The following is a 25,366-nucleotide window of genomic DNA, read 5'->3' as shown; positions in this document are numbered from 1 at the left end:
TATTTGTATGCGAGAGAAACATTAAATGATTAATCATTTATTAAACATCTCAGATAAATTTTTACTGTAAACTCAGAGAGAAAAAAATACAATGGCTGCAAAATATACATATATACACCATTAGAAATGGTTAATCAGCTAAATTTCCTTATTTAAATAATCTACATTTTTTATTCTAGTTATTATTATCATTTTTAGCAATATTTTGTATTCTTTTTTTCTGTTGTTTATTTCTCATTTGCTGTATATTTTATTGATTTAATGATGTTAATAAATTACATACTTTACACATATCTAAAATGCTTTGGCAATACTGAAAATGTCATACCAATAAAACAACTTTAGAGAGAGAGAGAAAGAGAGAGAGAGAGAGAGAGAGCAGCCTTTACCTGTCAGTGGGTGCACATGGCTCTTAAATTTCATAAAAACAAGAGAATTAATGTATTTCTTTCATTTCAACACTCTCAGAAAAAAAGGTACAAAATTGTACCTTTTAGGGTACAAATGGCCCGTCACTGGGGTGGTACCCTTAAGGGTACAAATTTGTACCTCTATTTAAAGGTACAAAATTGTACCTTCAACATTTGTACCCTTTAAGGGACAATTTTGTACCCTAGACACTGAAGGTACAAAAATGTACCTTTTTATATTATATAGTATTTTCAGGGTACTGACCAAGGCATTTTGATCCTTTGGTGACTGCATGCACAAATAAATAAATAAAATATTTTGGTTCACAGATGTCCATTTTTATTTATTTATTAATGTAGAAATATTTCATTACAACTCACAACTGAATGTGTTAAGAAATAAAATTACACAGCAAGTATAAAGCAGACATGTAAAACAGTAAAAAGAACAATTTAGATAAGAATAAAAACTAAATAATCTACACTTAATACAAAGATCACAAGAATACTGTTTAAGATTTATAAACACATTACACAGGCTACATCAAGTACTGCACTTTATAAAGTCCAAAGTATTTGTCTTTAGTCAGAATACTCGGTCATAAAAAATAATTTGTCATGAACATTTTCTCTGAATTTCATTTCATTTATTTTCTCTATAAATTGCTTCAACAGTGCAGAAAACCAAATACATCAGTAGCCTCTTCCTCAACATCAGTAGATTACTCCTCATCATCCTCAAGTGGAGTTGTAATTTGTTGTAACACAATATGTGTTTATGCTTTTGATAAACATGACATGTAAAGCACTCATATCTGGAAAATGTTCTTTGATAGTCATTAGGACCACAAGTTATTTAAAAATGTGCTTTATGCATGAATGACAGCAGTGTGCTGGATTAACTTGATGATTGTGATTATCCCCAGAGCATGTAGAGAAACAAAAAACAAGGTTGATCACTCTGGTAACTGGAGTAGATCGAGGCTTGTCACCGTCCACCGTTCATTCAAAACATTCCACTGCAGAAACATCAAGGTGTTCTTCTAATAAGATGGATATGTCAAAAATGTATATTCGTCCACATCATTAGCCTGGCCAATCGCAATCCCATCCACTCTGAAGACTGCCGTGACTCGTCTTGTTAACACAGTTGTCCAGTCGGTGGCCTCCTCCTGTACTTGAACTGTTGGATGTGGTGAAGATGGTTCACTGTAAATGACAAAGCAATAATTACATTAATATCAGTCACTCTATCACTGATGAAGAGAAAATCAACATGCATAGAAAGTAAAATAATTAATATTCACTGATTAAAAAAAAAAAAAGTATCACAGATTAAAAGACTAATATAAATTTCATTCATTCATTCAATTTCTTTTCGGCTTAGTCCCTTTATTAATCTGGGGTTGCCACAGTGGAATGAACCACCAACTTATCCAGCATATGTTTTTTGCAGCAGATGCTTTTCTAGCTGCAACCCAGTATTACGAAACATCCAGACACACTTATTCACACACACATTTATACACTACAGACAAATAAGCTTACCAAATTCAGCTATAGCGCATGTCTTTATACTTGTGGGGAAACCGGAGCACTGGGAGGAAACCCTCACGAACACTGGAAGAATATGCAAACTCCTCACACAAATGCCAACTGACCCAGCCGAGGCTCGAACCAGCGACCTTCTTGCTGTAAGGTGACAGCACTACCCACTGCGTCATCCTAATATAAAGAATATCAAGCATTATAAAATGCATTTATCACAGCATATACTAAACAGAAAACAACATACGCACCTGAGCACAACGAAATGTTGAAGTGTCTCGCTTAACAAGGCTGGCAACATGAGAAGTGCTGCTGTAAAATCAATTCCTGGAACATAAGATTTGGCTTATAAACAAATATGAAGGAATCCATACAAAGCTAGAATTAAATAATAATATTAATCAAGTGGAGAAAGTTTAGAAAGAGTACCTTAGAGTCAGATCCATAGCATTCTTCAGTTGATCTCTCATCTTTCGATGAAAACCTAGAAAATAATTTTAATCATGTGGGTGTACATTTATTGTTGTTTGTAAGTAAAAACCTACAAATTTAAAATAGTATGTAAGCCATTAAAACCATGGTATAGATAATGAGACATACTTACATCTTGAAAGCCATGCTTTCATATGACATGCATTCATTGGTCTGATGCTGTTAGGCTGCATTCTGTTGTTCAATCTTGTCCTGAAAGACAATTGGAAACTTCATAAACTTCTGGAAAGCAATAAGATAAAGCAATAACTATTTACTTATTTTGAGATATTAATAAAATAGGTAAAATAGCTCAAGGTACCAGTTTCAGAACAGATGAGACAAATAATTACATTAAAGAACAAAGTATAACTTAAAACGTAGATTTATACAACATGGTATGTTAATAATTCTACATTAACATAAGTATAACGATAACCGATAGTAAAGCATCAACAATACATGAGAGTTTGTGGACAGTCCTCAACATTAATGTAACTTAGACACTGAAACGAAGATATGTACAAGCATACACACACGCCACGTTTGTAACTAGCCACGTTTACATAATCAGTCGCTTTGTCGGTGACAAAATTGTGATTTTTCTTCACAAAATGGCAGTGTAACTTATATAACCGTCTAAAATTACATTTCAGCGGTCAACCGTGGCTAGAAAAATGGCCTCAAAATATAAAACATTATCGATAATTACAAATTTCCAGTATTAATAACAAAAGGTTTTATATCAAGGTATATGAGGACTTTGGTCGCGCGAGCTCCGGGCCACACCGAACATTACTCACGGCCCGATTCCGGTGCACTGATACGGCAGCGTCGGCTCGCTTCTGCCGCCGCAACTGGCCCGAGTGTATTTTGCTATTTGGGTTGCGATTATATTCCGCCGTGGCAACACTTATTAATAAAGCAGTAACGTAACGTAAGATATAAGACGCGAATACGTAACGTAGGCGATAAAGGGAACTTTTACACCGAGAAAACTAACAGCATATAGTACTCACCGTCTATAACGTTATGTCCCTCGGTGACTTCGATATCACATTGTATTAACTTCTTTAATAAGCTGCAGACATCTTAGCAAACTCCATCCTGCAGGCCAACGTACACCAGACAGCCCGGAGCACTTAAAGCGGGGGAAAGCCGAGACCCGAGAGTCAGACAACATCAACAGAACACGGCTTCACATGTAAAAATGAGACTGAAAATATATATTTAATACATTCTTACCTGAAAAGTGTGGACTCCAAAATAGACTTTTCTTTGAAAAGCGTGCGAAGTTCTGTGTAAACAGCCAGCATACTCGACGGACCGCCTCAGTAACAAACACTACTACAACGTCTCAACCTCAACAAGCCAAATTCTTAAAGAGACAGTAACATCACCACCTGTATGAAGATGATGTCACTCTGCATGGTTCTTATTCTACATCCCATAAACTATAGGGTCTTAAACAGTAAGCAAAGACCAGTATTTACGTATTTACGACCAGTATTAAATTTTAATGATTAAAATTACATTCAATTATAAATTAAATTATTAACATTTTTGAGAAAAAATTTAATTTAAATACATGAAAAAAATTTAATTATTAAAATACTTAATTCAATCAATTTATTTATTTATTATATTTTTAAATTATGTATTTTAGTATTAATGTTTAGTATTAATACATTTAAATTAGTGTTATATAGTGTCTTGATCTTATCATGAGCTGAGGGTACAATTTTGTTCCTATAGGGAAACAAAATATATAATTGTACCTTTAAAGGTGCCAAATTGGTCCTTTACGGTACAATTTTGTATCCAAATGTGCTATAAAAGATACAAAAATGTACCTTCCAAACCTAAATCTGGACATTTGTACCTTTATAGCCCATTTGGGTACAAAATTGTACCCTAAGGACCAATATGGGACCTTTAAAGGTACAATTTTATATTTTGTTCCCTCTAGGAACAAAATTGTACCCTCATTGTACCTTTTTTTCTGAGAGTGAACAGCCTTTTTAATAACTTAAATCCACTGAAAGTAAAAGATGTACAACAGTGTAATAATAAATAAAAATATAGTTAAAAATGGCAGTATCTTTGTCGCATGTAGTTCACCATATATTTGCTGTGGGTAAATGGCATGTTTTAATATGGCTGCCACCGCAGGTATATTTCAAACCTGTGGGAAGCACTGCATTGGCTTGTTCTGTAGACAATCAAAAAAAAAATTGTACTGCTTAAGGGGGCTAATAATATTGACCTTAAAATGGTAAAAAAAAAAAAAAAAAAAAAAAAGCTTTTATTCTAGCTGAATTAAAAAAATAATTATGACTAAATATAGGAAATACTGTGGAAAATCCTTGCTCTGTTAAACATTATATAGAAAATATTTGAAAAATAAGGGCCAACAATTTTGATTATAGTTGATTTTTTTTCAGTTCTTAGAAATGTAGCCCTGGGCACATATCTCCAATGAGCCTGTGTTGAAGACTTCTGTTTGACCCTTGACATGCCGGGGTCCGTGCATGTCAAACAGCCACCCTTGCTCCCATAGGATTACCTCAGCAGACATTTGCGTCTCAAACCCAAAGTCTGCATCACATCTAATAAGCCAAAATCGTTCCCTTGTCAAGGTTGACAACCGAACAGAAGTCCCGTCCCACCACTCCTCACCCTTTCATTTGACACCCTTTGCATTCGATTCAACACATGGCCATGTTTTCTGTTCGCAGAGCACTTTTGGAAAACTGTTGACGCTGCTATACTTTCCTGCTCTTCTCTCTCATGCGCTTTGATGATGCTTTATTTCTTTTCAATGCTGACAGTTTATTTGAGATCTGTTTCACCTGATTTCATTATTATTATTTCTTTCATTTTTTCCCCCCTTTTAACTAGTGAAACGGTCTGTAGATTTCAAATCTAGAGGAGTAAAATTATTCCCTGGCAAAGACAACAGCAACAAGTTTTCTATCTGTGAGTCTACCCTTTGTTACTCTTTTATGGTAAATCTGTGTTGCTCGTCTGGAGTCGATTACAGCAAACGGTGACAAAGTGTGAGATCATTGCAAGATGCACATTGGACTTCGGTTCTCTCAAAGAAGTTTCTATTCAACAGGATTTCCTCAAAAGCATTAATTGTGTTGATTTTACACTGTAATGAGGGAGTGACGACTTTTTATGAATTATAATTTTGATATCAACATGCAGTTATGTTTAGCTTCTCAGTTTACTTAATAATAATAATAATAATAAATAAATGATAATAAAAAATTAAAAAATAATAATAATTATAAAAATAATAATAATTATAAAAATATATATATTGAATATTTATTAAATAAAAATGATTAAAATAAATAAAAATTAATTTAGCTTCTCAGTTTATTCAATAATAATAATACATAAATAATAAAAAATAAATAATACATAATAATAATAATAATAAATATAAAATATATATTGAATATTTATTAAATAAAGTATATTAAAATAAATAAAAATTTCTTAAATTACAATTAAAAATAATCAAAATTATTATTATTATTGTTGTTGTTGTTGTTATTATTACTAGTAATAATAATAATAATAATATATATATATATATATATATATATATATATATATATATATATATATATATATATATATATATATATATATATATATATATATATATATATATTATAATAAAATATATATATATAGTAAAATAATAAGATTTCTTTCTGTGCCCTCAGCTGAAGCCTTTGCATAAGAGGTTAGTTTTTTGAATTGCAAAGTTGTTTAAGTATAGAAACCCTGCAAATTATGTAGACATCAGACTTTACAAACACACTTCAGTGTCACGCCAGTTCCGTCTTTCATATGAGACGTTAAACCGAGTTCCTGACTGTCTGTGGTCATTAAAAATCCCATGGCACTGTTTGTAAAGAATAGGGGTGTAACCCTGGTGTAATGGCCACATTTCCTCCATCGTGACCTCCTAATCATCCCCATCCACTGAATTGGCTCTATCACTGCCCCTCCACTCCCCCTATAGCTGGTCTGTGGTGAGCGCACTGGCGCTGTTGTCCTGTTGCTGCCGTCGCATCATCCAAGTGGATGCTGCACACTGGTGGTGGAGTAGAGGGACCCTGCTCATAATTGTGAAGTGCTTTGGGTGTATGGCTATGCACGAAAAATGCAGTATATAAATACACATTACATTACACTTAAGGAGAATTACAAAATTTGATTAATGATGTGAAATTCAGATTCATGTTTCTTTGCTTTAATATTTTAAATGAAACATGAACATTTTTAATGGCTGTTTTAAAATTTTAAGAGCTCTTTAGATTTATTACTTTATTATTTTTATATACTTTTCGTTGGAAAATATGTAAATATTAGTTTGATTTATAATTTAGTATGAATTCATAATGTATCATTTTATAAAATAGTGTTAATTTATAATTTATAATAATAAATATAAGTTTAATTTAAGGAATATACAGTTGATGTCAGAATTATTATTTCCATGAATTATTAACCCCCTGTAAATTTTTCCCCAAATTTCTGTTTATGGAGAGCAGATTTTTCCAACACATTTCTAAACATAATAGTTTTAATAACTCATTTCTGATAACTGATTTATTTTATCTTTGCCATGATGACAGTAAATAATATTTTTCAAGACATTTCTATACAGCTTAAAGTGACATTTGAAGGCTTAATTAGGTTAGTTAGGTTAACTAGGCAGGTTAGGGTAATTAGGCAAGGTATAGTATAATGACTATTGTTCTGTAGACTATTAAAAACATATAGCTTAAAGAGGCCAATAACTTTTACCTTAAAATGTTTTTTTTTTTTTTTTATTAAAAACTGCTTTTATTCTAGCTGAAATAAAACAAATAAGACTTTTTCCAGAAGAAAAAATATTATTGGACATACTGTGAAAATTTCCTTGCTCTGTCAAACATAATTTAAGAAATAAATAAATAAAGGGGGGCGAATAATTCTGATTTCAACTGTATATTCCAAGTATGTGTAAATAAATATACAGCAAATATAAAATACATGCAAAATATGTATACAAATAAAAAAATAAAATCTGTAATTTCAAATACAGTTAATTAAACTTCAGTGCTTTTATCATTTTCCTTAGCTCAAGTTTCAATCCCAAGTTTCAATTAATTAAACAACACAATAAATATATTATGAATATGCCAATTTATACGATGTTTAGTTTGTTTGGTTGGTTTTTTGACATCAAATTATAGTCAGCATAACAGCATGTCTCCAAATATGAGAAATAAAAAAAAAACCCTGCAATGATCTTCAACAATGTCATGTTTGTTTTAATTGACTCGTCTTTTATTTTTTGGTTTGCTTGTGCTCTTCTTATTTTCCTTTGGATGTATTTGTGTTGTCAGTGAGTGCCATGTTTTTCGATTTCAGTTCATTTTTTTTTTCTTTTCTGTCATTGCTTTATTTGGGGATCGTTATTTGCTGATATTGCTTGCATGACCAATCTCCCTCGCCATTTCCAAAGCAGCAGTCTCTCCGTCCGTCAACAACACAACACAGTGAGCAATGTTTGCACCATGCCGTTCTGATCGAGTGCCTATTGTGAAAGTTATCAAGCTAGACTGCAGCTGTCAAACACTGGAAATATCCAATAATATTATTTTTTTTCCCTCACGTAACTTGCATATTGTAGTGAATAATACACTGTAAGCAGCCCTTGCATGATTTCAGGGCTTTTTCATTCAGTGTGTGAAATTAGCTTTTCATTTTAAGAGCTATTGAGGGAATTGGAGACTGTGTGGCCTTTAGATGTTGAGTCCAAAACATAAAACATGTGCTCTTTCTTAAACTCATAGTAATTTACAAAAACGGTTAGGGGTGTGTGATGTTTATCGTCAATGGTAATATCAGAATTTTCATTTGAATAATAATGACGTATGTATATTTGAGTAACAAAAACACAGCTTGAGAGTCCAAGAGCATCGAATGCGCCTATCTGAATAGAACTATAATAATAATCCAGTATAGGAAATCAAAGCAATGTCCTTTATTACTTATTAGATCTTATAGTTTAGTAATATGACTGAAGCAAGCGTATCATTTTCTTAAAAATCCAGCCCGATCTCATGAGGAAATGTTACTATTTTAGGTATTATCACAAAAGTGGCTAATTTATACAGATTTGTATGGTTTTATTTGCACAAAAATATAATTTTTAAGAGGAAGCAGACATGTGCTCTTTCTTAAGCTCATAGTAGTTTACAAAAATGGTTAGGGGTGTGTAAATTGTATCGTTCATGATGATATTATAATTTTCTTTTTAATAACAATGACGTATTTGAGTGGGTTTGTGTATTTGAGTAACAAAAACAAAGCTTGAAAGTCCAACACACCTATTAGAATAGAACTATAATAATAATCCAGTATAGGAAATCAAAACAATATACTTTATTTCTTGTTAGATCTTATAGTTTAGTAATATGACTCAAGCAAGAGGACCATTTTCTTAAAAATCCAGCCCGATCTCATGAGGAAACAAAACTATTTTAGGTATTGTCAGAAAAGTGTCTAATTTATACAGATTTGTATGATTTTATTTGCACAAAAATATAATTTTTAAGAGGAAGCAGACATGTGCTCTTTCTTAAGCTTGTAGTTTACAAAAAATGGTTAGGGGTGTGTGAATTTTATCGTTCAGGATGATATAAAAATTTTCATTTAAATAATAATGACGTATTTGAGTGTGTTTGTGTATTTGAGTAACAAAAACAAAGCTTGAGAGTCCAACACACCTATTAGAATAGAACTATAATAATAATCCAATATAGGAAATCAAAACAATATACTTTATTACTAATTAGATCTTATAGTTTAGTAATATGACTCAAGCAAGAGTACCATTTTCTTTAAAATCCAGCCTGATCTCATGAGGAAACAAAACTATTTTAGGTTTTGTCCGAAAAATGGCTAATTTATACAAATTTGTATAATTTGATTTGCACAAAATATAATTTTTAAGAGGAAGCAGACATGTGCTCTTTCTTAAGCTTGTATTACTTTACAAAAATGGTTAGGGGTGTGTGAATTTTATACTCATGATGATATCATAATTTAGTTTTTAATAATAATGACGTATTTGAGTGGGTTTGTGTATTTGAGGAACAAAAACACAGCTTGAGAGTCCAACACACCTATTAGAATAGAACTATAATAATAATCCAGTATAGGAAATCAAAGCAATGTACTTTATTAGTTATTAGATCTTATAGTTTAGTAATATGACTCAAGCAAAAGTACCATTTTCTTTAAAATCCAGCCCGATCTCATGAGGAAATGTTACTATTTTAGGTATTGTCAGAAAAGTGGCTAATTTATACAGATTTGTATGATTTTATTTGCACAAAAATATAATTTTTAAGAGGAAGCAGACATGTGCTCTTTCTTAAGCTTGTAGTCATTTACAAAAATGGTTAGGGGTGTGTGATGTTTATTGTCTATGATAATATCAGAATTTTGGTTTTAATAATAGTGACGTATTTCAGTGGGTATGTATATTAACAAAAACACAGCTTGAGAGTCCAATGCAGCTATTAGAATGGAATTATAATAATAATCCAATATAGAAAATCAAAACAATGAACTTTATTAGTTATTAGATCTTATAGTTTAGTAATATGGCTCAAGCAAGAGAGCCATTTTCTTAAAAATACAGCTCGATCTCATGAAAAAAAAAAAAAACTATTTTAGGTATTGCCAGAAAAGTGGCTAATTCGTACAAATTCAAACAATTTAATTTGAACATCGCTGTAAACCTCGTCATTGGGGGATGAGAAACTCATACTAAAATGTACAAATAAGATCTCACAAATTGAAACGAATTTACTGCTAATTCAAAAAGTTATACATTTTCATGAGTTTGTGTTGGAAATTGAGAACATGAGCGTCACATGTATTTAAACAATCGCATATATTTAAATATTTTATCACATATATTTAAACAAGCAATAAATAAATACTGAGTTAAATTCAAGACATTTTTTTGAAAAAAATGAAAGACTTAGCAGAACGTTTGTGCATCACAGAGAAACATTGCAATGTATCGCTACTGAATTAACCTGCTTTTCAGTAAATCATCTGAATCAATGATTTAATAGATCTATTGAAAAACAGTCACTTGCTTAGTTTCTAAATTATTCGAAACTCCTACAAATGCATATGAAATAAGGCCCGACACAACTAAATTGGTTGATGATTTCACTAATAAGTATTTCACTGTATGTCTTTAGTTTGCTCTGATGTGAGCTCTTATTAAACCTGGCCCTACATTTATAGCACATTGTCTTCAGGTTGAAGCATTTTTGTTAGATTCATACAAAGCCGGTTGTAATGGTTTAAAGTGCTTCTGGCGCCACATCTCTCACATAGATCCCTATTAAAATGACCTTAAACTGAACTCTGTGCTTCAGCTGTACTGCTTACATGTCAAGTGGAGACAAGGGAAGCCAAGTAGAGCAGCTCATGATTCCCATCTAATGCTTTTGGAATATGTTTTAAATATGTGCTTCAGAAAAGAGCCCATCTTGTTTCATTGTTAATGCAGCTCTTCTAGTGTCAGAAAGCAAATGAGCCTCGGGCATGAAGATTTATTTCTGTTAGGAACAAAATGTGTTCATACTGTATAAATGGCGATGCTCCATGACATCATGTGATAGAATTAAGATTTGAAAGTTTTCAGTCGGCCGAGCATGAATCGAGGTTTTAGGCTCTTGGTTTAGTTATATTCTACATTTAAATATCTACAAATTTCAAATGTATATGATTAATTGGTTTGTTAATGTATTATTCATAAGTTTATATTATTGATAAGTCACTCAAAAGTGTTCAAATACAGAAAATAGTAAGTAATAGAAAAAAATTGTTTTGTAAATAAATAAAAAAGATTAAATACAAACTTACTTGCCCAAATAACAAATTATTATCATTTTTTCCCCAAGTGATGTTTGATGTAGTATTTTCTGTAATATTTTAAGCATGGTATATATATATATATATATATATATATATATATATATATATATATATATATATATATATATATTTTTTTTTTTTTTATGAAAAATAATATACTTAATAATATAAGCTCCCTTGATTGTTTTTTTTTTTAATTTATTTATTTTTGTATTTTTTTTATTAGCTATAGAACAAACAAACGACTTTCCTAATTAATATAATTTCCTAGGTAAGCCTTTAAATTGTACTCCAAACTGAATACTAGTATGTAGCAAAATACTGTAAAGTACTGTCATCATGGAAAAGACAAAACAACTTGTTTTGAAAGTGTTTAAAGGATCTTTTATGTTAAACAACACTTGGGAAATATTTGAAAATAAAATAATATTTCACAGGAGTGCAAAATAAATAAAGTTAGTAAATAAACAATCATGCCTGTTTAAATAAACAAAATATTATTTTGTATGTTTTTTATACTTATATTTTTTATACTTATATACTTATATATGAATAAAAAATTACAAATAATAAGTAAAAAGCAAACATATATAAATAATTTTTTTCTAAATAGATTTAGAGAATAGATTTTTATTTTTTTATATTTTTGTAACTCTATTATAAGATAAACAGCAATTTGACTTGAAATGAAAAAAAGCGTTTTACTGTAATTTATGGTTAAAATATATGTAAATAAGATCTCCGATTAAGGCTGCACAATATTGGAAAAATCTAACATTGCCATATTTTTGTTATTCTGTTATATATATTGTGATATGAATACAGTTTCACTAAATGAGTTAAATAACTATTTGAAAATTATTTTCAATTTTAGATTGATTGGGATGGTTCTGTATTGGAGTGCATAAAATATAATAAACAATCTACAAGCACACAGAAATTCAATAAAGAAAAAGATACAAAATAAATAAACAGTGTTTTATTGTTTCCGCGAGTAGTCGAACTGTATTCAGGCATACAGTAATTGAATAATCAAATGTTAAATAATACAGCGTAGTCTCTGTTGTATAAACAATTCAATCAAATTAATCGTTATTAAATTAAAAATGGTATGTAATGAAGTTTACAGCCACCTGACCGCCTGGAAGAAAGAAGTGGAGAACCGACTAACTTGTAATAAGTTTTAATGAAAAAAATAAAACAAACAGATGACAGCTCCTCACGGAGACTGCTGTCTAAACCAAAACAAACACAAACACAACATAACTGTCCAAGCCTGGACCTCTCTCAGCTTCCTCTGCCATCGTTTCTCCTCTTATAGTCCAGAGCTCCTTCCGTGGGATTTGAGGCCGGTGTGCACCGCAGGTGTTTCTCATTATTCACTTATGCACCGGCCACGTTCCGTTCCCATGGCTCTTGGCCCCGCCCCAATGCCGCATGGTACAATTTCCCATTTAAACCCTCACACAGACACAGGCTTCAAACACTTGCAAAATTATCAATTATAATCCAAACTCTACATTAAGTATACTCGCGATGTGACTATTAGGAATGATCACATTGCAATATTGATGGTAAAACGATATATTGTGCAGCCTCAGATAAGATAACCTCAGATATTATCTTTCTATTTTGAGTAATAAACCATAACTGCAAGATGGTTTTCCCATATTTTTTTTTATTATTAAATATTTTTGAATAGAAAAGAATAACACTGCATAAAACATTTTATTTCCCAAATCTGAATCTTATAGAGTGCTAGGAATGAATCTTACAGTCCCATACAATTGTCCCAATTTGCTCCAGGTGTATCTATATCAAACCAGTCTGTATTGCTTTATTGCTTCTTGAAGACATTTTGTCGATAACTTGGCATGACACCATGGTTGCACATGTCTACATTGATCACTGATGAAACGAGAGCATGTGACTGCATGTTTAACAGCTTGTTCTCCTGCTGGCTTTGTTTATGTGCTCACCTGAACACCCCATAATTCCTGACGCATGCTGCAGAGCGCAGAGAAAGGGCATGAAGCATTGAGTATAAAGCTATCAATTATTTGTGATTTGTTTGTGCATTTGGCCAAATATGGAATAAAGGACGAATACAATGTCTGTGCAACATGCATATATGATTAGAATTAACTAGAAGTGTGAGTTTGTCTCGTGCAATGCTAATATGAGCTCCTGTCACAAAGTAAAATCAGTTTAGATGGGTGCGTGTGTGTGTGTTTGGGACATCATCTGTATAACGACATACAGTACACTGTCTGACAAAAGTCTTGTTGTTGATCCCAGTTGTAAGAGCTACAAATAATAACTTGACTTCTCGTTGATCATTTGGAAAAGAGGCAGATGGTAGATTTTTCTGATGAATCATCTGTTGAGCTGCATACCAATCAGCACAAATATTGCAGAAGACCTACTGGAACCAGCATTTTCTCAAGATTCTCATAGAAATCAGTCAAGTTTGGTGAAAAGAAAAATCATGGTTTGGGGTTACATTCAGTATAGGGGCGTGTGAGAGATCTGCAGAGTGAATGGCAACATCAACAGCCTGAGGTATCTAGACATTTGTGCTGCTCATTACATTACAAACTACAGAAGAGGGCAAATTCTTCAGCAGGATAGTGCTCCGTCTCATACTTCAGCCTCCACTTCAAAGCTCCTGAAAGCAGTTAAAGGTACTTCAGGATTTAGGGGTGGGTACTTAAACTCGGTACTTTATCAGTATTGGTGCTACATTATAAAAGACCGAAGTTTCGATAAGCTCTGACGTAACGGATCTACTATCGGTCCTGGAGAATTATTGCTGAATAAGCATCACTTACAGTAGCATTATTTAACTGACCAACCTTTTCTAATTTGCAATATTTTATATTCGTCTGCACAGTTGGCAGTCAAATTTTCATATTTTCTGCAAATGCGTCAAGTATAAAAGCCTTCAAGTGCAGGCGCACTTAGTGGCGGCTCGCGCTAAGCGCACACACATTGTTCGCGACACAGACTCAAGTGGACAGCGCCAATGATCAATGCAACAAGTTGTTTTCTTGTATAAGCGGAAACGCAAGCAATCTGGCTACGTGACAGTACCTTTCAAAAGTGCATTGACTGCAATGAAAAGTTTTTGACTGCCTAGCCACTAACGGTAATGTTACATCATTCTCATTGTTATGCCAGCAGTCAATCACATAAATTCAACACAATCTCACGGCAATTCGTAACTTTTTGTATTAGTGGCTAATACGTATGAATTCGTACAATCTAATTCATACAATTTAGTACGATTTGCTCATCACCCAATGACGGTTGGGTTTAGGGGTGGGGTTAGGTGCCACGCCTCCTTTTTAAAATCGTACAATTACGTACGACTGAACTGCAAAAACTGGCAAAACATAAAATAATTACGTTTTCTTGTGAGATCAGGCTGCCTAAATTAGTATAATATTAATAGTTAAATGAACGCACGCATTTGGTTACAATGAAAACTGTTTTTTTCTACAGTAGCCTAAATAAATCTTAAACATTAAAAATGCTTTTACATTAGTTGTATTTACTAATATAGCCCATGAATAGCCTAAAATTAAATTATGCTTATTAGGGAAAAAAACTGCTTTTTACATTGCAAGATGCTCCAAAACTGTATTTAAGCACAGTTAACTCCCCAATACACTGTTAACTCATTTATGTAATTGCGTTAATGTAAAATCATCAATAATATCTCTGGTAATAATATAACTGCATTTTGCATCTTAAACAGGGTATTTTCAACTGCAGTGAGCACATTAAACCAAGTAAGATCCCGACTTCTTCCAGATAAGTCATTTTCCTTCTATTGTCCATTCTTTTACAGGATTTTAAAAAAAAGTAGTTTTGCAATTATTTGTTTTGGTTTATTTTACATTACAAATTTAATAATAAAATAAAGTGTTGTTAATTATGTTCAATTAGTTTTTTCAGTAAAAAACAATACAAAAAGTACTGATAAGAGAACCGTTAAAGTACTGAACCAAAAAGAGGTATCGGTAAAAGTAGTACTGTTAAAACCTTAACAATACCCATCCCTACCAGGATTGGCCAGCCTGGTCACCAGACATAAACATTATTGAGCAAGACTGGGGTAAGATGAAGGAGGAGGCATTGAAGATGAATCCAAAGAATCTTGATGAACTCTGGGAGTCCTGCAGGAACGCTTTCTTTGCCATTCCAGATGACTTTATTAATCAGTGATTGGAGTCATTGCAGAGATGTATGGATGCAGTCCTCCAAGCTCATGATGGAGTCAGACACAATATTCATTCTGTCTCCACTGCAGCAGGACTTTATATTCTATACTGGACATTATTTCTGTTCAGTGACAAGACTTTAGTCTAAGCAGAGTCAGACCTTACTGTATTTAAATCATTAAAAATCAAGGCATGATTGTATTTTTATTTGGTAAAATAAGCATAATCTAGAGGTCTTTGCCTTTCATATAAGCCACTTCTGATACCAAATAATCGACTAGAAGTCACGTTCTTATTTATTGATCCTAAAACTGGATAGGCAAGACTTTTGTCAGGTAGTATATGACACAGGTATTAAAAGAAGGAGGTGAATTATTAGGACAATGCGGAATACTAAATGCACACTGTGCACAGTTTCCTGGTTTAGGGGTATGGTGAGGTCAGGGAGCTAGCATTGCAGTTTGCACAGTGTAAAATCAAAGGAAACCTATGTAATGTCTCCACATTTCACAAACAACAAACGTGTGTGTGTGTGTGTGTGTATTTGTGTGTGTGTGTGTGTGTGTGTGTGCGCGTGTGCGTGTGTGTGAATTAGAGAAATGCTGAGATAGAGGCCGAGGGTAAGTTTGAGGGAATGAGAATAACAGGTCTCGCTGAGAGTTCTGCTTCTCTGACTGTTGATTGAGCTCTAAAAGCCCTGTGGGTTTCATACTCCACTGGCCTTCAAAGTGAGAAAAAGGCAACTCTTCTAAACATAGCAGAGGGATGATTCTAAAGGAGGATCTGGAAGGGAAAAAAAGCAGACTAAAATAAGCTCAAACTTCCAGCAGAAAGGCCTAAATTCTCCAGGCTGATGGATGGTGGAAACTGCAGCATGAGAAGAGCTAGTTAAGTGCTAAGACAGTCCCCTGACCTCAACATGTTTGCTTTTTATTTCTTTTTTTATTATTATTATTATGTTTTAAAGAGTCTGTTGGGTCCTATTAGCTTCCTTCATTTACATTAACAGAATGCCGGCTGCTCTTAGATGATGTACAGTGTATTGGATGTTAGGGGATATGTTTCTTAGTTACAGATCATGGGTGTGATAAAGAGGTCAGTGTTGGGGAGTAACAAGTTTAGTTTTATTTATCTGAACGCAATGCTTTATACTTATCAGAAGCTCAAATCATTTTGTATGCTGTCTAAAACTACTGTATTGTAGTACGGGTGTGGATATTTAGAATATGTTTTAGATAATGAATGAATGAATGAATAAAAAAATTTAAATATACATAGATAGATAAATAAATAAATAAATAAATAAATAAATAAGGGGTTTATGTTTGAGCTGATGTCTTGGTTTAGTACAATAAACCAAGTAATAAAATGTAAAATAAAATGACATTAAAACTTTAATAACTGGCGTACTTCAAATTGCATCAATAAAATAAAAAATTTAAATAAAATAATATAATATAAAATAATATTAAAAATTTAAGAAAATATAATAATAATTGCATTTAAATAAAATATAATATAAAATAAAGTAAAAAATAAATAAAAAAATAAAATAAAATAAAAAATAAAATGAAATTTAAAAAATTAGGGGAGGAAATAAAATAATCAAAAATGTAATTAAATAAAGATAAAATATAAAAAATAAAATAAAAATGAAATATAAAAAATTTCAAAATTAAATAAAACATTAAATTAAATTAACAATAAAATGAAATACAAAAAAATATAAAAATATAAAATTTAAATGAAAAATAAAATAATAAAACTTATATTTTTATATAAAATAAAATATATAATAAAACAAAAAAATAAAATAAAATAAATGACCAATAAGACAATTGAGCAATTATTATTATTATTTTTTTATATATATTTTGCATTGTAAATATCAATATGTAATTGTGTATAATAAATATTTATGTATATTATGTATATTTTTTAAAATATTTTTTTCCTTCTGGCTGAGACTTCATTACAATGGTCCAGCACAATATAACAAGATCTAATTCTAAAGTGAATCTATTAAATTAGCTTTTTGCTAAATTTTGTCCTTTATCAGTTCCCAGAAAGTCCATTATATTCAGTAATACTGCAGCTAAAATGAAAAGCGTTTCAACAAATTTCATCACTACATGGAGAAGAATTGCATCAAAGTATAACCAGTCGCAAATTCAATCATAAGAATAAATGGTGTAATGAAAATGTGGAATAAAAGACATTGAAAATAAAAAAAAGAAAATCAGGAGGCGTTTTTTTTTTCTTTCTTTCTTTCTTTCTTTCTTTCTTTCTTTCTTTCTTTCTTTCTTTCTTTTTTTTTGTGAGTGCGAGATAGAAGAGAGTTGTCATTTTGGGCTTTTTAATCACATTTCAAGTGGCTTTTTTCAGGACTGGCTCACATCCAAATGCAGAGCCAAATATGATCAAGCTTTCTCTAAAAGGCATACAGTCAAGATATCAGTCAGACGCTCAAAAAACAATGTCTGTTCTGCCTCATTACTAGGCCCACACGGAATCTGCTCTCGCAGTAATCCGCAGGTTTCCACAGATTTTTAGTCCACCATTGAGTCTATCTATTTATTTGTGTAAATGTGTGTACATTTATGTTTAATCTTTTTTTATTAATTTCAGTAATATTATTGACTAATATGAAAGTCTTCATTTGATTTATTTACTATACAGTTTGTATGTTCTGTCTTTTAGTAGATATATTATATGAGAGATCTGCTTTGTTTTCCAAATAAATTGATCTAATTAGATTTGCATTGTAAACATTAAATAAACATTTAAAAATATGTTATTTTTTATTTGATTTAATTAATGCATAAATCCACATATTTTTTTTTTACAAAATTCTCTGCAGAAATAGCAAAAAATGTCCGCAGATTATGGCTTACCATACTCATTACTCTGACACTGAAGCCAAAATTTACACTTTCAAAGTCAATTTATAAACGATTGTACCCAAAATAATTACATATGAAATAATAAAAAATATGTACTATTATTATTATTATTATTATTATTATTATTATTAATTATTCAAGTTATTATTATTCTTGTTGTTTTTTTAAACAGTATTTTAAGAAAAATAATAATAATATTTAATATTAATAATAATAATATTAAATAAAAGTCATTAAATAAAAATCAATGGTGGTGTTGTTGTTGTTGTTTTTATTATTATTATTATTATTATTATTATTACTGTTATTATTATTATATTTACATTTTATTATTATTATTGTTATTATTACTGTTATTATTATTATTATTATTATTAATATTAATATTATTACTGTAATTATTATTATTGATTATGTTAATATTATTAATACATTATTAATGTTATTATTATTGTTGTTAATAATAATTATAATAAGAAATAGATATAATTATAAATATAAAATAATGTTTACGCTGTAGATACACTACGGCCAATTTCGCCTACCCAATTCACCGGTAGCGCGTGTGTTCAGACTTGTAGGGGAAACCAGAGCACCCGGAGGAAACCCACGCCAACACAGGGAGAGCATGCAAACTCCACACAGAAATGCCAGCGGCCTTCTTGCTGAGAGGCGATTGTGCTATCCACTGAGCCACCATGTTGCCCCGTTATTATTATTGATCATTTTGTTAACATTATTATTAGTGTTGTTTATTTATTTGTTTCTCAATGTATATAAACACACAGACATATTATTTAAAAATCACAAAAAAAGTACAATAGTGTTGATGGATGCCATCAGCTCCATTGTGCATTTAATCACTTGCATGAATTGAGCTTAAGTGTGTTTTGTTTTTAGGGTAAACACTACAAATGCTCTGCTGAGAGCTCCGGTGTTGACCTGTAACTGGAGCTGCAGGATCGCATGCGATTGTTCTTTCAGAATAAGATCTAATTTTATGTCTGTTTATATATACAAGCAGAGCACAATCCAGCGCACTTGAAGAGCTCAAAGCATCACAGTGTTCGTTAGCTTCACATGCGCAGAAATATAACCTGGATCCCACGCATGTCTGCAAATACACCGTGCACATGTGTGCAGATAAAACAATGCCTCTTTGAACACATCCACTTTCCTCCCACACACACACACACTGATGTTACTGAAGGTTTCCTAACGCAGACTCCTTTTAAATCAGACATGCTAACTTATTTTTCTTAACGCTCAGGGTTTGTTTGTGTCATCAGTGGAATTGGTTGAATCTCTGATTGAGAAAACGAATGACAGGATAGACAGATGTAGATAGAGCGGTGATTTTTCATACCACATACTGCACATTCATCTGAAACTAGATGTGTGTGTGTAAATTCACACCACGTTCATATTTCATGTGTAATTCTTTTGTGATTTGCTGTTGTCTCCACCAATAAGTGGCATTTGTCACATCCTGGAGTTTATAAACATCCTGGAATATGAGCAATCTTTTGATACAGAACATAACATGCTAGACACTTGTAATATTTTTATTTATGCTAGACACATGCTGATGATATATTGGTAGGGCTGGGCGATTTAGCAAAAAAAAAAAAAAAAATCTATGTTTTGTATAAAGTTTGACCGATTCACGATTTCGATTTCGATTTTTTTTTTTTATTGTGTTACTATTCTTCTCAAAACATTACAACAACATGACTGAAGTAACACTCTCTTTAAAAGTAACTTGAAAACCCATCTGGTTAAGCAACATTGTATTTTTAATGGCCATGTCATACAAAAATCGGTCAAGCTGTAAATAAATGTAAAACAAATTCACGAGTTAAATAGCGTTGCTGAAGATTTGAATAAGAAATATTTGTGTAAATATTGTACTTGCAGGAATACAGAGGTATTTTTTGCAAGTTTTGCTGAGCCTAGGAAAGATTGGCTGTCAGCTCGGCTTTGACTTTGTCTTTTGATTGAATAACAGGTTGTAATGCTGCTGCCTTTTCCTTAAAAAGATACAGTGAAAGAAAAAGGACTGAACATGGAAACTGTAAAAGCCTAATTTAACCCAGTGTGTGAAGTTGTGGACGCATAGCAGGAGCAAATACAAGTACCAGATGTGTGTTTAATATAAAATAATATATTTAATATATTTTTCTTTTTTCCCCCTTTAAATATCGATCATTTGATGCGCTTTGCTCCACTCTCTGTATTATGCTGCCTGATCTGCCTGGTTTTCAACCAGGTCCGCTAAATGACGTCATGGGGGCGGGTACTTTCATTTTCACTGCTACAGTCCCTCACTTCTACTCGTGTTCAAACCAAGTGTGCCGCAAGCCTGCGTTTGAGTGAAGGTCTCGGCCGTTAGATCGCCCCCTGGGGGCTGGCTGCAGTACAAGTCATAAAGCCCGCCTCCTCCGTGTTAATGAAGGAGACTTGAGCCCAAATAAAAAAAATTATTACACTTGCAATAAAAAGTCCCGAAAGATAGTTCTGGTGGATTAAGGCACTGGTTATTGTGCTGAAATAGTTGCAGATCTTCATTTTTGTAAACAGTTTGTATTTAGCAGTAATTTAATGCTGGGCGTGTCATCGTGATTAACAGCTGTGATTGACAGTTTCTCAAAGCAGAGCGTCTGAGCTTCGGCAGGAGACTGAAGTGTTATTATTGGATTTCTGTGTTATTTTACCATGACAAAATGAGTTCAGCAGTAAACTATAGTTTCTGACATACATGATCCTGGTGGAACACTGTTTATTCGCTAAGGTCAGGGCTTTTTTCGGGCTTTATTAGTTTGCTGATACACGCCTAACCACCCAGATGGCAAAATACACTCGGGCCAGTTCCAGCTAGATTCTCGCCTGCCTGAGACTTACCCCTCAGAGCTCAGACTGACTACCTCAGCTGGACCTACTCCGGATGCCTGGACTCACTGCCCAATTCCAGCCCGAGTCAATCGAGCCAGATGCGGCGGCCGAGCGAGCCGGCACTGCCGCATGCGAGCCGGAATCAGCCCGCGACGCCGCGAGTATGTTATGCGCTGCGGTCCGGAGCTGGCGCGACTGAATATATAAAACCTTCATATTTGTTAACGTTATTACATCCATTTGTGTTGATATGACAGCAAACGCATGCTGAGCAGTTCGGGGGGCGTGGTTGATTTTACATAAAGCGTTTGGTTGGAAGCTCGACTCCGCTCATTTTCGCGGCTCCTCCTCTGGCTCCATCAGACAGTCCTTCTGCGCATGTCTGGCTCCAATTTCAGCAGTCTTTTGCGACAGTTTGTGCCCGTCAAGCAGGCGTTTTGCCCTCAAGGCATTCAATGGGAAAAGGGGCTGTCGCGTCGTCCATATTTTTTACAGTCATTGGTTCAAACCAAAAGATCGGCGCGTTTTTTTACATGGCAGGCTTTTACATCCTTCATCCATGTTGAGATCAAGTTTATCGACTTGATGAGGGAATGTCTTGACAATCCACACAAACGTGCAACAAGTAAAATCCTACATGACTTCACGCTTTAACAGGCAGTCAAGCAGGTCGCATACCAGAAGCGCCGCGACACATCGCGGACATGACAGTTTAAACTATCACACACCAAACGCGCACATTCGCATGATATTTAACATGAAACTAATCAGATGGAGCTCTGTGGGCCGGCTGAAATGAGAACTGCTTCATGAATCATGACTGGGCGGCGTCGGTGTGTGTATAGAAACCTGTTTAGAATTCTAAAATCCATGGCGTGGTGCTGTGCGGCGCGTCGCCGAGAGGTGCTTCTGGTGTGCTTCCTGCTTCATATAGAATGAACCAAAGCGCATTGGTGCCATTATAATGTATTAAATATATATATATATATATATATATATATATATATATATATATATATATATATATATATATATATATATATATATATATATATTAAAAATCTAGTAAAACATTATCAGAAGCATGCTAACAATATATTAAGTATGCTAACAACATGACAACAATGTAGTTCATGTTATAAACACTTACAATATGCTAAGTTATACTAGCAACATCTATTTATACTAGAATTATGCTCATTTGTTTTAGTAAAACATTAGCATAAGCATGCTTATGATATGTGGAATATGTTAACAACATGACAACAATTTAATTAATGTTATAAACACTTAAAACGTGCTAAGTTGTACTAGCAATGTCAATTTATTCTAGAAACATGGTCTTTAGCCTCCTTGTTAGGGCAACTGACTCCCATGCAAAGAATCACTGGTTCAATCCCAGCTCAGAGTGAGTTGGGTGCAGTAGGACCAGTGGGTCACTTGTGGGGGCTCGTCCGGGACGGGAGTGAGGTTTAGTGGAGTTAATGTGTAACAGAGGCCAGTTAGCAAAGTGCTATCCAGGTAAACCTCACTCCTCCAACCTCTAAAGGTGCGCTAGCAACAGACACTAGAGGCCATGACCTTTAGCCTCCTTGTTAAAGCAACTGACTCCCATGCAAAGAATCGCCGGTTCAATCCCAGCTCAGAGCGGGTTGGGTGCAGTAGGACCAGTGGGTCACATGTGGGGGTTGGACCAGGATGTGTGTGAGGTTTAGGGGGGTAAGTGTAACAGGGCCCAGCTAGTGAAGTGCCATGCTGGTAAACATAACTCCTCTGACCTCTAAAGGTACTTGAGCGACAGACGCTAGAGACCATGGTCTTTAGCATCCTTGTTAGAGCATGCAAAGAATCGCCAGATCAATCCCAGCTCAGTGTGGGTTGGGTGCAGTAGGACCGGTGGGTCCCATGTGGGAGCTTGTTCGGGATGGGAGTGAGGTTTAGTGGAGTGCGTATAACAGAGGCCAGTTAGTAAAGTGCTATGCAGGCCATACAAAGAATCGCCAGTTCGATCCCAGCTCAGCAGGGATTGGGTGCTGTAGGACTGGAGATTCACACCTGGGGGCTCATCCCGGAGTTTATGTATGTATTTTCATTTGCATACAACCTAAAATCTCGATGAAAATCCAGACTTGTGTGTCTATTGATAAGGTAAGGTGGGAGTTCATCTCAAATAGTAAGCATGGATTAATGGCATGGATATTAATGATAATGTATTTAGTAAGTGTGGGTTGAGTTCAAAGCAGGGAAATCACATTTTGACAATTTGTTGCTTATGATGTTAGTCACCGTTTTGTTGGCGCTTTGACAAAATCAACCTTTATATTGCTTTGACATTTGCATAAGCCCCATTTTCCCATCGCACCTTTAACAGTTAAATAGGAAAGTATGAAAATTGATGCTTTTTTGAAGTAAAGCAGGTTGCGGTGACCAAAACCTTTGCATGGAAGTACATAAAACATCCAAAATGTTTCCCTTTTAACAGCCTCAGTGTGAACTGCAGCTTTAAATTGGACAAATTTTCAAATTGCTCTCTGAGATGAATAAATAACACTGTGTCTGTCTTTATTTTTTATAGTTATATTTTCCCTATCTTGTTTTTTTCCTTATCATCAGAATGACTGGTTTAAATCTCACAGACTCAAGTCTCAAATTCCGTTTCAACACAACATTAGGTGTTCCGCCATTACTTTTGACTTGTGGTCAAATCCACAAACCATCAAAACGCATTAGAAAAACCTGCACTGCATAATGATGTATTGAGTATTTTCATGTCATTTGCGTAATTGCTAAAACAAATCGGGAACAATGTGTGCAAATAAATGACGCCCCATCCTTCAATCATAGACATTTTCATCATTCAATCAAGCCGTTTCTGGAGCGACAGGAACATCATGATCCTCATTTATTGAGATTCGAGATCATCAGATGTCAGTAAACACACATTAGAGAAGCCACTGTTCCCCATTAGATTGTCTTTGAAAATGTTTCTGGACACACATTATAAGAAATATGCACATCTACTCAGACCTCTGCCAAAAACTACTGTAATACTCTACATGTGCACTGGAGAGTCATTGGAGCTTCTTTAATAAGTCAGGAAGCATAAAAATGTGAGTGTCTTCAATACAATGGGAGTCGTTTTTCTGTATTATTATTTGGCAGTGCTGTGCTTGTGTGCATGCTGATGATTGTGCACATTTCTGCATTTTGTTCAGACCTGTCTTTGTTCCAATCAGCATATTTTAACTGCATGGATAAATGCAATATTACCTGTGCATTAATTTCCTGTGCGTGGAAAGGGTTGCATTTGAAGACACGTTCACTCGGTTGGAAAATGAGAGTTGACACAGACCTTTCAGCCTCAGATAGAGACCTATGAAGCTGTATTCATCTTCTAACTCAGAATCCTTACACTTGGATCACACATTAAATAAGTAATAAAGAATTGATAACACTGATTTACATACAAACTTTTATTTTTTATGTTTTATTGAATATTGGTAGTATTACGCAAAGTTCAGTAAAAGCATTAAGTTGCATTTACAAATGTGGGTTCATAATGTTTCAAATAATTAGGTGGTCTAAACTGCTATGTACATTTGTAGTCAGAATTATTAGCCCCCTTTTGATTTTTTTTCCCTCTTTTAAATATTTCCCAAACGATGTTTAACAGAGCAAGGAAATTTTCACAGTATATCCTATAATGTTTTTTTCTTCTAGACAAAGTCTTATTTGTTTTATTTTGGCTAGGATAAAAGCAGTTTTAATTTTTTTAAACACGATTTTAAGGTCAAAATTATTAGCCCCTTCAAGCTATATTTGTTTTCAATAGTCTCAAACAAACCATCACTATATAATAACGTGCCTAATTACCCTAACCTGCCTAGTTACCCTAATTAACCTGGTTAAGCCTTTAAATATACCTTCAAGCTGTATA

At 33.3% G+C, this 25,366-nt stretch overlaps 1 protein-coding gene and 1 long non-coding RNA gene across 16 annotated transcripts in view; one reads left to right on the top strand and one right to left on the bottom strand.

Annotated features, from left to right (window-relative positions):
* Positions 1–25,366, top strand: part of csmd3b (CUB and Sushi multiple domains 3b) — a 1,026,877-nt gene that overhangs the window by 477,848 nt on the left and 523,663 nt on the right. For 9 of the 14 annotated variants that reach the window (XR_015517226.2, XR_015517225.2, XM_087296028.2 and 6 more), the window contains one exon: positions 5,331–5,408. The exons of the other annotated variants lie outside the window; for them this stretch is intronic. Coding sequence is in view for 7 of the 9 variants with exons in the window: in XM_087296028.2 (XP_087152154.1) it covers positions 5,331–5,408 (78 nt within the window). In the remaining 2 variants the exon portion in view is untranslated. The remainder of the gene's footprint in view (positions 1–5,330; positions 5,409–25,366) is intronic. 14 annotated transcript variants of the gene reach the window in all.
* Positions 744–3,778, bottom strand: LOC148679861 (uncharacterized). Of its 2 annotated transcripts, none has more exons than XR_015945446.1 (7): positions 3,675–3,778; positions 3,449–3,570; positions 2,563–2,642; positions 2,388–2,442; positions 2,210–2,285; positions 1,959–2,135; positions 744–1,619 (listed from the first exon to the last, which is right to left on the bottom strand). It is a non-coding gene; the product is annotated as an uncharacterized LOC148679861 (long non-coding RNA). The 2 variants fall into 2 exon arrangements; XR_015945447.1 differs by having other exon boundaries at positions 3,449–3,536.

This window comes from Danio rerio, chromosome 19 (genome assembly GCF_052040795.2).
Source record: "Danio rerio strain M-AB ecotype USA chromosome 19, GRCz13ab, whole genome shotgun sequence".
NCBI classification, from domain to species: domain Eukaryota; kingdom Metazoa; phylum Chordata; class Actinopteri; order Cypriniformes; family Danionidae; genus Danio; species Danio rerio.
Note: the sequence above shows the minus strand (reverse complement) of the source record. Positions and strands in the feature narration are given on the sequence as shown.